Source organism: Saimiri boliviensis, chromosome 10 (assembly GCF_048565385.1).
Source record: "Saimiri boliviensis isolate mSaiBol1 chromosome 10, mSaiBol1.pri, whole genome shotgun sequence".
NCBI classification, from domain to species: Eukaryota; Metazoa; Chordata; class Mammalia; order Primates; family Cebidae; genus Saimiri; species Saimiri boliviensis.
In genome coordinates, this window is record NC_133458.1 from 40,152,713 (window position 1) to 40,166,013 (window position 13,301).

The 13,301-nt window shown below is 38.9% G+C and overlaps 1 protein-coding gene across 1 annotated transcript in view; it reads right to left on the reverse strand.

The window, feature by feature from the left end:
* Window positions 1–10,763: 10,763 nt before the first annotated feature.
* Window positions 10,764–13,301, reverse strand: part of MET (MET proto-oncogene, receptor tyrosine kinase) — a 126,725-nt gene continuing 124,187 nt past the window's right edge. The window contains exon 22 of the mRNA XM_003921059.4: window positions 10,764–13,263. Coding sequence (XP_003921108.2) covers window positions 13,053–13,263 — 211 coding nt within the window. The 3' untranslated portion in view covers window positions 10,764–13,052. The remainder of the gene's footprint in view (window positions 13,264–13,301) is intronic.

Consider the following 13,301-nt stretch of genomic DNA (forward strand, 5'->3'; position numbering starts at 1 on the left):
AAGCTGAACTCAATGCCCTCCAATTCTGTGAACGCACCTTGACCTAAAAGCTGAAATGCAGCCTTCCTCCCACTGTAGTTCAAAAATGAAGATTCATGTTAATACCCGGGTGGCAAGCAACAAAAGCAGTGTTGTTTGTTTTTTGCTATTCTAACATTGCCTACTTTCAACAATAAGTCACCTGCAGTGTAAGAAACCAGACCCTTCTTTGATACACTACATATAAATGTGTTGTCAACACTAGATGGCACTCAAGGGTTGCTTTTCTAGCATGTTCCTCCAGTTCCAAAGTCCTTTGCCATCAATTACCTCCTTTAAAAAGAGCAAACATGCTATTTAAACAAAGGGTCCCTGTAGTTGCTCTGTAGTTCTGTTTTTGTATTTATAGTCATGTAATCAATATGTTGGTAGAGTAATTAATTTTTAACCTCAACCTATGGGGAGATCAAATGTTAGTGGAGTTAATGGATGGAACAGGCTTCATTATTCTAAAGTAACACTGATGATAAAGCAGGGAAGAAAGTTGAGGGTTGTAAACAATTGTGCCATCAAACACAATCATACAAAGCAATAGTGCAACGTGATCATGGGATGCTGACCTCTTGCCCATCTCCTTCAATACAACTGTTGTTTCTGTTTTAGTTACCTAGACGCTCCTATGTGATTGAAATAGTCTCCTAACTGATCTTTTGAGATATTTCCTCTTCCAATTATTGCTGTTAGCCTTATTATTCCAAATAATAGTTCTGATTTAGTTGCCCCTCTGTTTTGAAAGCCTCTTCTCATTCCCCATTTCATAACATCTTAGAGTGTTATTAAAGAGGCATCTTGATTTGGGCGCTCTCTACACTCCTGGAGCATGCACCCTAGTTTCTATATTCTTGATCCACAATATCTCTGTAGTGCTTACTGTGCGCCAGCCTGTGGGCTGTGTTCCTCCAGGATAGATAACTAAATGCACAGTATTGCAGCATGTCCACAGGCATGAGGGGTTCTGGGTGAACTTGATCCCGGAAAGGGGTATGTTGGTGTGGCCAGAGCTGAGGAGATGGTGGAGTAGAAGGATGGGAGCCTGGGTCTCTGCCAGCATCTTGCAGCTTCTACACCAGCCCCCAACTGCCTATTCTCCAACCTGTTTTGTGTAAGAGAAAAAATCTCATCTCCTGTAAGTTACAGTTGTTTTGGGATTTTCTGAACCTAATTCTGATATAAACACTCTGGATTAATTGTGGTTTATTGCTTTTTTTGCTTTTAGAGACTTGTTCTAATTATGATAATGATAAATGCTTTCATCCAAGTGTTAGCAGGAGTTAAGATGTTTAAAGGGAACAGGTAAATGAAGATTGCAAAATTTTCCCTCTTTAAAATAGAAGACATAGTAGATATAATTTGTATAATTTAGGATGCAAACTTTAGAACAATTTGAATGAAATGAAATTCAGAAGAATGGAGGACTTGTCATTTGGGATTACTAGTGGTGGTCTATAATGATTTGATATTGTATGATCTTTGCTCACCCAATACATTCAGTGGGGGCCTAGATAAATTGAGCAAAAGGAACTGTTAGTTTTTTATTCCTTTGCTATACAGTGGCTCAGTTGTCTTTTTTTTTAGAACCAGAGATCAATTATATATTCATGGTGGGAGTTGGTGAGGAGGGAGAGAATTTTTTAAAAAATGAAGAAATTAACATTTGTTGGGTATCTTTAATAGGCTAGAAGCAAAATGTATATAATTTTAGAAAAATCAGTCAGGTGCAGTGGCTCACGCCTGTAATCCTAGCACTTTGGGAGGTTTTGGTGGGCAGATCACTTGAAGCCAGGAGTTCAAGATCAACCTGGCCAATGTGGCAAAACACGGTCTCTACTAAAAATACAAGAAGTAGCCGGGTGTGGTGGCACGCATCTGTAATCCCAGCTACTCAGGTGGCTGAGGCACAAGAATTGCTTGAACCAGAGAGGCGGAGGTTGCAGTGAGCCTAGATTGTGCCACCGCACTCCAGTCTGGGCAATAGAGTATGACTCAGTCTCCAAAAAAAAAAGAAAAACAACAACAAAAAAAACAACAACAAAAAACTTAGTTGGGCGTGGTGGTGTGCACCTGTAATCCCAGCTACTTGGGAGGCTGAGGCCCAGGAGGTGGAGGCTGCAGTGAGCCAAGATGGAGCCATTGTACTCCAGCCTGGGAGACAGAGTGATGACCTAGCATTTTATGGGCTGTTCAGTCTCACCTTTCTGGCCTCTATGCACTGTAGTGCCCTACGGCTGTATCCTTGGCTCTTTCTGGCATCTATTCCTAGATAGCTTCCAGGTTCCATGGCTTCATACCACCAAATGTTGATAGTTTTATTGTTTATCTGTCATCTTTCTGTTTTTTCTGCTTTTTTTCCTTTCCCTTTTCTCCCTTTTTTCCTCCCTCCCCTTGCCTTTTGTCTGTCTTTCTTTCTCCCTGCTTTGGAATAAATGCCTCTGGGGAGCAACAGTCTTGGTTAGTATATTGCCTACTGTATCTTCTTTCTTTACAATGGTACCTTTCATGTAGAAGGCTCCCAACAGTATTTTTAAATCAAATAAATGAAAAAGGAAATTTGCCGATGGGCAAATGATGAGTAGATGACAAGAGTTGAGATAGGAACCTGGTCCTAACTTGCTTCAAACCTTTGTTCTTTCAATACAACTCCTCACTACCAGTCAACCAGGACTCAGGTCTTCTCTGGTATTAAAGCAAGAAAGAGCAGTTTTAGCTAAAAAAGTAAATAATTTCCATAACGATTTGGTTAATTCGTGTTCCCTCTAAATGATTTTACCTGAACTCCACAGATGCTTTGGTTAAGTACACGTTTTAAAATTGGAATTATTTAAATAATTGCCTAACTCACATTTCTTTTGCTCCCATTTATTATTCTATGTATGAAGAATCATTTCCTTTTAAAAATAATGTTGCCCATACCCTTATGAACTAGTTAATTTTCTTTCCAACATTTTCCTTTGGGCCATGTAGATATGACCTAATAGTCACCGCAATAATGCTGTTGTTTCAAAGGGTAGAGACCTTTTTTCTTATAAAAATTGAATGTGAAGAAAAAAAAAAACCCACCTCATACAGTGTGAGAATGCCTGTTTTTCTTGGTAATATTTCATTTCCTTAGCGAGACTATTTTCTTCTGCTTTCCATTGTCAGCAGACAAAAAATATACAATTAAATCAAGGAAACCTGGCAGGGCCGATTTGGGAAAATTGAGTGAAATCAGTTTCTGATTTGAACAAAGAGCAGTTTATTATGTTGGAAAAACACTGCTCTGATGAGATTCACACTCAACCTGTCTCATGTTAGCACCGGACACCATCTCAGAGCTCCATTTGTGTTTATCTTTGAGAAGGGGTAGCGATTTTACTCCCAAACTTTGAACTCCAAAGAGGACATGGAATTGTTTAAGGGTCAGCTAGCAACCAGCACCCACAATGTTCAAGCAGAGGCCTGCAGCCAGATTCACTGCCTTCTCCAGCTTTGAGCTCTTTGATTCTGAGTGCGGATTTGTGTAAACAACTCCAGCAATTATGTGGGAGCAAATGAAGTGCTGGGGTTGGTTAGAGGGAATTTTATGAATCTACGGAGACTTTTAAAGCAAAAAAAAAATACATTCTGATGAACCATAATAACACCTTGTACTTGTATAAAATCAATTTAATATTTATAATCAATGCTGCAAGATATAATCTTAATTTTTTATAGACAAGGAAAGCACAACTTAAAAAGATTAAGTGATGTGAGGGTCACACAGGCAGTAAAGTCAGGCTGGATCAGGACCCTGCTCCAGTCTATATCAGGTTGATACTATCAAAAAGGATGAAGAAAATCAATGTCTGTTTTCATGACTTTTACCTTCAGACTTTTCTGAACTGTGCCAAACTTTGGACATCTTTGGAGGTAATTTTACTCAGTGTCTTGAATAAAAATAAAAAAAGTAAAATCAAGGTCTCCAGCAATAATGACTGCCACACTTTGAGAGCTGTGCATGCATTGTTTCATTCGATCTTTGCACCATCTAATGAGGCAACCACTGTTAGTGTTTTCACTTTATTCAGAAACAGACGCTTAGAAGGGTTAAGCAATTGGTTCAAAATCACACTACTGATAAGTGGTGGAAAGGAGTCTGCCCTAGTCCAGCTAACCTCTGTGCTATCGTGAATATATCCAGAGTGAGAGTTGGGGGTGGGTGGGCCTGCCAGGCATTCTCTGGGCGCTGAATTATGACTGGATTAAGTCAGTAATATGATGTCAGGCGATTCAGGTTTCCACATGTGGCTCTTTATGTAACAGGCAAAATTAGATTGGTGTGCTTCTGCCAAAAGGACAGTTGGACTGAAGGCAAGTAACTTGCTACAGTAAACAACCCATCTCTGTGATGTGTGTTTGCCACACTTAAGTACAGTTCAGCCTCCTAAAAGTTGTCAGTCAGCCGAGATTCTGAAATAATCTCTCACAGAGTGCTGCTTATCAGAAATGGGTGATTTGTTTTTATTACCTAAGTTTAAAACTTTTTATAATTTCCAAGCATCTGGAAACTTTCATTGCAAATTTCCATTGAAAAAGAGAACTAGAATTTTAGAAAAACATACTATTCTGTTGATTAAAAAATATATTTATCCTGCTTTGGCAAATAGAAACCAGTGAATCTGTTGCTTTAAAATAAAATCATTTATTTATTTATTTCTTGTAAGAGAAAATCATTTTAATCTCCTCTCCATTTAAATAAAAGTTGAGCAAAACAAATGATACTGGTTTGAAGGAATACCAAATTATAAGTCAGTCGGGGAGAGGGCTAGCTTGGCCTAGCCCTGATGGCTCTTTTCCCAAAGGGGGATATTTCTGTTGGGAGTTCAAAGTCACAGACGTAGAATAACAATCTTCTCGACTAGGGAAGGGTGTGCTGAGTCACAGTTCAGTCAATAAGGCAAAGGCTATTGAAAGGTGTACTAAAGTGTCTGGTTTAGTTTAGTTCCACCAATGCAGAGTGGAACATTTCTGGAAGAGTGTGTTCATATTGGCTACTCGTGAGAAGTGAGGATGGAGGGTAACAGAAAGTGGTCGGAGGATATTTCCTGTTCACTTTATATCTTTTTATCCAGTTTAAAATTTCTTCCTCAAAAATATATTTTTATAATAAAAATAAACTAAACAAAACAACAGAAGATCTGTGCTGGGAACACCTAGGAATGGACATAGGTTTTTAACAGGAAAGTGAAGTGATCAGATACATAATTTTGGCAGCTGTTTTGGGGTTATAAGGAAGAGACAATGTGGAGAGCCAGCTGTTAGAATAATCTTGAAATAAGATGTTGAGTAGTAAGTTCTAAGTGAAGTATAATTTTGAGGCAGTATTCTAAAGCCCACATGGAGGATCCACATTTTCTTCAGATCACTGCATTTAAAATAAGACAATCTGAGGCTAACATAATGTTAGATCTTTGATATGCCTGCACGAGAGGGAGTTGGATTTTTATTATCAGATTTCTTCTCTGTCAATAAAACAATGCATAAGTAAACATATTCTTAGAGTAAAAGACAGCTATATGAAAGAAAAAATGATAAAGGATCTGTAATTTGTGAATGACAAATGAATTTTAAAAAATGAGTGACTGCAGCAAATGACTCATTTGGTTTTTTGCATTAGCTTCTCCCGCTGCCCCTCTTTGAATCAACCAGGCTCCATAATGGCAGCCCTGATTTTTTACTTTCTGTCACTTTAAGCATTCGTTTACTAAACCAATAGCAGTTCATTAAGCAAGTCTAATTCCTGAGAGCATTACCTTGGACCATTAGCTTTTAGGTAGTCATTGATTCCTGTGACATGTCCTGGGATTAGATCATTATTGTTATCATTATTATTTTTCTCAATTAAATTTGTTTTCGGAAAATGCATCTATGTTGTTTTAACGCTAGATATTTCCTTTCTCAAATATGTTTTTTAGTGTCTTTGGGACAGTGACTTGCTGCTTCTTTATCCATGTGTTTCCATAAGTCCTTCCTCATAGCGTAACTCCAAAATTAGAAACAGTTTTGCAACAGCATCACACTAGGATATTTGGGTGTCTTTGCAATTTTACTGTGACTTCTAAAATCATTTCTGAGGACCACGTGACTGACTTTAAACATGTGGCCTCTTGGGGGCAGGATTTCACAAAGCCTCGGAATTCAGCATTTCTTGTTTACAACAATTGTTGCCGCTGATGAATATGGTGGTTGTTTAGTCACAGTTCTGCAGAAGGAAAGCCCCAGTTTCTCTATAATGGAAAGAGCAGATGTCACAGGAGCAAAGTGGCCAACGTCAAAGTAAGGGCTTTAATTGGCAAAGAATGGGCTATTACATCTCCACACTTGGGCTTAGCGACATGCAGAAGAAAACTCGTAAAAACAGCGGTGAAGATTATAAACAACTAAGAAAGGTAAATGAAATATGGTGCTTAAAAATTTCAGGTGGCCCAATAAAAGTAGGAACTGACATTACAGATTCCCTGGACCATATATGAGGAACACAAACGGTTTGGAGAACCAGCGAAAAACAGTTCTGACATGTTTGGATGCCAAAGATTTTTAAAGTTGATCTCTTTTGGCCTGGTAAGATTTTATGCATTTTTGTCGTTCCAGCCAAGAGGTCCAAGGATTAGTGGATGTTTCTGCCAGCCTGGAACTCATGTGGTGAAAAGAATGTACTCATGTGACAGTGAAAAATTGAATGCACAAAGACAAAGGACTTCTTTTCAAGAAAGGAATATGAATTAATTCCCTTTGTAATCTGGGCCCAGTGCTTCAAAATAATGTTAAATTAGTAGTTAATTTAAATCAGAGATTTCTGTTTATGCGTTCTAAATATAGCCATTTTGATCTCAGAATTGCTTCTCTAAGAATACCTAGTTTTCCACCAGGTGTGGTGGCTCACACCTGTAATCCCAGAACTTTGGGAGGCTGAGGTGGGCGGATCACTTGAGGCCAGGAACTGGAGATCAGCCTGGCAAACACAGCGAAACCCCATCTCTACTGAAAATACAAAAATTAGGCGGATGTGATAATGCATGCCTGTAATTCCAGCTATTGGGAGGTTGAGGCATGAGAATCGCTTAAACACAGGAAGTAGAGGTTGCAGTGAGCCAAGACTGTGCCACTGTACTCAGGTCTGGAAGACAGAGAGAGACTCTGTTTCAAAAAACAAGCAAACAAAAAAGAGTACCTAGTTTTCAGAATGCTTGACTGGGTAGGTTTAACTACCCAGGAGAATTGAACCTGAGCCCTATTCTAAACTGGTCTGCACGAGGAGCTAACTCTTTATTAAAATAATAATAGTAATAGTAAAGGAGTAGGGGCGATTTGAATATTTGCATGCTAATTTATATAGACTAATAATTATCAACATATTTGCGTATTTTAACCTACATGTTTTATTGATAAGAACAAAAACATATTCATCGGCACAACTCAGGAACATCAATGGAAGATAAAAGGGAGAAGACAGAAGTGCTGCTTCGAATGTTTGTTAAATATTTGCCTTGAAGCCAACATAGTATTGGTTGGATGACAAGATAGTAAGTCCTATTAATGATGGGCTTTTCATTACTGTAGATATGCTTTTGCAATTTTCCTAGATTTCTGCCCCAGGGTCACATGGTAAGTCAATAGCAGTTATAAACCTCTCAGCATTGTGATCAATATCTTTGGCTGACGTAATCTAGATCTCTGGAATAATTTACAGCAAAGGACAGTTTGGGCAAGCATCTGTTTTATTACCTTCAATTCCCCAACTGAAATATTTCATAGGTTTATGACTGAAGTTTTTTCCAATTCTTTGATAGATAAGAAATTGAGATAGTCCTGAAAGAACCCCTCAAATACAAAAAACAGCAGTAAGCATTTCTTCCTTTAGGGCATAATATCTGCATCTCTCTCTCTGTCTTGAAACTGTCTAAAGTACTACAACAGTGAGTCATATGTGCCTGTGTAACCCCTCTGCGTGTTTAGTCATGTATGCCTTGTCTTCCAAACGCATAACACATAACTAAAACGTTGACTTAGTTTTTACTTTTTCTTCAGTCTGAATGATCATGAACCATCTATTAATATTTCAGCAAAAATAAGAAACAATAACAATTTCTAGATACCAATACTGAAGACTATGACTCTTATTCTTGCACCTTCATGCAACATGCCTGTCATTTAGAGGGAATGTTCTCTTCCATGTCTGTTATGTATTCCAGGTATAAAGGCTAAAACAGAAAAAAGGAACCCATCATAGGAGAAGTGATTAAAGTGATAGTGGAGAGTTCAGAAAAAGAAGTGAGGGAGTTCTCCTGCCAGTGTCACTGTCTTGTCACCTTTCTCCTCTCTCACCCTCACTGTCGTATCAATGCTCAGGATGGGGCAGAATCACAGCTTTTTCTACTGTATATAAAGCAGATGTGAGGTGAAGAATGGGGTAAGAAGTTGGCTGGGTGCAGTGGCTCATGCCTGTAATCCCAGCACTTTGGGAGGCTGAGGGGGACAGATCACCTGAGCTCAGGAGTTCAAGACCAGCCTGGCCAACATGGTGGAACCCTATCTCTACTAAATATACAAAAATTAGCTGGCATGGTGGCCAGCATCAGTAATCCTAGCTACTCAGGAGGCTGAGGCAGGAGAATTGCTTGATCCCGGGAGGTGGGGGTTGCAGGAACAAAGATTGTACGACTACATTCCAGCCTGGGTGACAAAGCAAGACTGTCTCAAAAAAAAAAAAAAAAAAAAAGACGAATAGGGTAAGAATTTGGATTTAAACATCTGTAATGCCACTCCAGGCCTCATTTCCCTTTAGCCAACTAAGGCTACACATGGGCATTTATTGTCTAACACTAAAGATAATAATGATGTTACGATTATTGAGCAACTATGGTGTGCCAAGTGCCTTTATATACTTTTTAAAAAAGTCTTCAAACAACTTTGTGGGGGTAACCAGGATTAAAGTATTTGACAGATGAGGGCACAGGTTTAGAAATGTTCAACATGTTGCCTAACCTGAGTCCGGGCTTGGTCTGTTGCCCAGGAGCCTGCACTTTGTGTATGTTTAAACTGTGATGCTTCTTTAAGACATTTACAAATCTAAGAAATGCACAATTCTAATATTCATTAATTATGTAATTTTGTCTGTTTCATCAAATTCCTTGGGGTGAGAGGGACTGTTTATTTTTATTTCCCCCTTACTTAGTAGTGTTTGACATACATAGGTGCTTGATGTTTGTTGAGCTAAATAAAATACTATTCAATTTGTTTTATATAATGCTAACTCTTTTCCTGAACTAAATTGGGTGGATTAACAATGCCTGATGTCAGCATTTACACACTTGATGTATTTTTACTTGTTTTATATCCCTTCTCCCTATTTCTTTAAGGATGGAATCTACTGTGTGTAGATCAGAGAGCAAATATAATTGATGCTTATATTGTGAAGCACAAACCTTGTGGTAATTTAAAATGCATAGCACCATGCCAAACTTTGTAAAGGTCCATCTTTCTATTTCTCTGTCCCCCCAAATGTCTACCCTCTCCATATCAGTGTTCACCAAACATCCTGGAAGCTACATAGGCAATAACTCTATCCATGGTGGTTTAAAGTAGGCAGGGCGCAGTGTGGCTCATGCCTGTAATCCTAGCACTTTGGGAGGCTGAGGCGAGTGGATCGCTTGAGGCCAGGAGTTTGAGATCAGCCTGGCCAACATGGCGAGACCCCGTCTTTACTAATAACATAAAAATCAGCTGGGATTATGTGGTGGCACGTGCCTGAAATTCCAGTTACTCAGGAGGCTGAGACAGCAGAATTGCTTGAACCCAGGAGGTGGAGGTTGCTGCAAGCCAAGATCATGCCACTGCACTCCTGCCTGGGCATCAGAGTGAGACCCTGTCTCAAAAAATATAAATAAATAAATAAATAAATAAATAAATAAATAAATAAATAAAGTGATGGGGAATAAGAAAATGCTGTTTTGGTTCAGCAATTATTTAAGAATCTACTAAGTGCCAGATTCTAGAGAGGCAAAGATGACAGGTTCTTGTCTTCATGGGAGAGAGCTGGATTAAGCTTCCCATGGAAATGCTTCGTTTGACTGGGAGAGAGTTTGGCCATAAGCGGGGATTGAATCATTTCCCAGTAAAGAATCAGTCTCCACTGTATTTTATAGGCATTATTTTAAACTGGGTTTTTGATTTCCCCAAAGTATCACAGAATTCTTAGGTGGCTGGAATGATCATCTTTGAATTCCCTTAGCGTTACAAGACTATACATGGAGATAACCTGAAAGTAATTTCTCTGGTAACTGGGGGTAAAAGGGCAGACACCTGTGTAGATAAAGAGTCTTTCTGAGGGGGCAAGAAGGCCTCTCTCCAACCCACACCTAGATATCTGTATGCCAACTATGGGGCTCCATTTTTTGTGTTTTCTAGTCTAAAGACACACCTTATTGGAGACCAGAACCATATTAAAACAGCTGTGCCAGCAGTTGGAAGACTGTCAGAAAAATCCAGGTAATCAGTAACATAGACCCAACCCTTGGAAAGACAGAGACTTCCTGAGATTCAGGGATGCATGTTGTTTTACTACTTCCTCAGCATTAACTTGACTAAGACTCTCCTATATGGATGAGCTCTATGCAGCCAGGTGAAATCAATCTTAGGCTTCCTCTATCATTATGCAAATGTGGGTAATCAAGCATGACTGGCAATAACCAACTATCAGTATACAAGATGTTGCATCACTTCATTTTAATTGCATGATTTATCAGAACAACAACTATTAACATACAAAGTACCATTCAGTTCAGCTGCAGGTATAGGCAGTGACAAGTATTTAATTCTTAGAGAATCACTTACTCCCACAATCTGTCCAGACACATTAATCTAAGGACAAGTTTATAAATAGCAAACCTGATTTTCACATTGCGGTGTTCTCAAGAATGTATATACAAGTGCGCAGTCCTGTTGATGGGAGGTTTCTCCGAGTTCTTTCTATTCTTGATGCGTTCGTTCACTTGATCCCAGTAGAAACAGTTCTTTCTTTCCACAGAGCAGATTTTCTTTTGTCATCCACTATTTACAATACTCTGTGAATTAGTATTACTTGTTACATTTATGAAACAGCAATATTTGGATTATAAAGCTCTTCAGTACAATTCCTTGGGTCTTCTGGTAAGTCTCCCCACTATCAAAGAGCTTTTGGTTATAATCATTTTCCTGCAACAACAGCCAAACTCCACTATTGAGTTTCAGTGTGACACACCCTCTTTGTAGCTTGCTGGGTTAACCCTTGGCTTCAAATCCTGGTGATGTAATGAGGGTGGGATGTATTGGCAATCAGTACATTTCCTTATCACAATTTACAGTCATTGAAAATCATGAGGTCATTAATCCCAGTCTGACATACCTTTTCTAAAATGTTCACAGTGCAGTGTTTTTGTGGCCTAACAAAATTTTTCTCATATCATTAAAAATAAACATTTTTATAAAAATATAACACTTTAAATGTTTACATCGACAAAACCAGTTAGAGTAACCTACGCCACATGCACTATACAGTAGTAAGCACAAAATTCCACAGAGCAAAACATCACAAAGTCCTGCTCAGGGTGGCTATTTCATTCAGGTGAAATAGCTGGGATTTTCAATTGCCTTTTTCATTTGTTTGTTTCTAAAATATGTTTTGCTTAACACAAAACATACCCTAATGCAAAATAAAACTCCCCAAGAGTTTTGTCTCTAATTGTTTGTGAGGTGGGAAGCGCCCCCAAGACAGAGGCTAATCTTTTCAATCCATCCACCCTTTCTTTGCTCTACCTATGAGCTGTGATTGGAACGAATGAACCTTTTAGTAAAATGTATCCTGCTTTACAAACATGCTGAGTTACCTTTAAAAATACTTATCATCACAAATTACATGTCTTATTTTGAGTTGTCATTTAAAAAAAATACAGACAAAACATCCATATGTTCACATTCATTAGATCAGAGTAGCATCATTCTCAAACAGTGGATTTTTATATGACAACTAAATATTTCATGATGACTAAATTATTTCATACAAACCTTCTTAATGTTATCTATGTACAATACATCCTGTTCATTTATAAGCACATTTCGTGTGATGCCATTTTGAAACTTTGACTGTATTGCCTATAAATATTCTGCCAACCAAAGGAATGTCTATACAAAAATTTAGAAGGGCTGGGTGCAGTGGCTCATGCCTGCAATCCTAGCACTTTGGGAGGCTGGGGTGGGTGAACTGCCTGAGTCCAGGAGTTCGAAACCAGTCTGGGCAACATGGCAAAACCCCGTCTCTGCAAAAAAAAAAAAAAAACTCAAAAATTACCCAGGCATGGTGATGCACACCTGTAGTCCCAGCTATTCAGGAGGCTTGAGTCTGGGAGATGGAGGTTGCAGTGAGCTGTGATCACGCCACTGCACTCCAGCCTGGGCAACAGAGAGAACCCCTGTCTCAAAAAACAAACAAACAAAAATTTAAAGGGAATGTTTACCTAATGGGTGAATGACGCCACCAGTAATGAAAAATGTTATTGACCATACAATGCACAAAAGTTTTTTGAAAAACTGGAATTCTAAACAAGCAGCCTGTCCTGGTGCTGCTGCGTCTGTCCTGAACATTACTATCTCTTCTGAGTTTTCTATGATAAGCCCTCAACATTCATTGCTTCAGTTTCCCAAATGAAATCAAGTGGCACCTGATATTTTAAAAATTCAACCCAGAATTCAAGTTTTGGACTCCAATATGATAGGAGTGTTGTCACGGCTGCAGTGGCCTGTGAGACCAAGTCTCTGGTTCTGATGCTCTGTCAGATAAGAAATTCCTTAGAATACAGTATTTAAATAACAATACAAGTCCTATAATAGTGCAATTTTGGCAAGAGCAAAGAATATTGATGGTCTTTTGAAGGTCAGGCAGTGAAAAAACCACTGGACAAAGTGTGGACTGGTGCTTTGACATAGTACTAGCACTATGATGTCTCCCAGAAAGAGGCTGTTCAGGTGTCCAGCTCGCCGTCAGCGTTATCTTGTGATGACAACAGAGAAGGATATGGAGCCACACATTTTACGTTCACATAAGTAGCGTTCACATGGACATAGTGTTCCCCGATGAAAGTAGAGAAGATCGCGGATATCCGGGACACCAGTTCAGAAAAGGATGGGCGCATTTCAGCTTTAGGGTGCCAGCATTTTAGCATGACTTCATATCTGTTTCAAAAAGGAGGAAATGCTGTAAGAGACCCTTT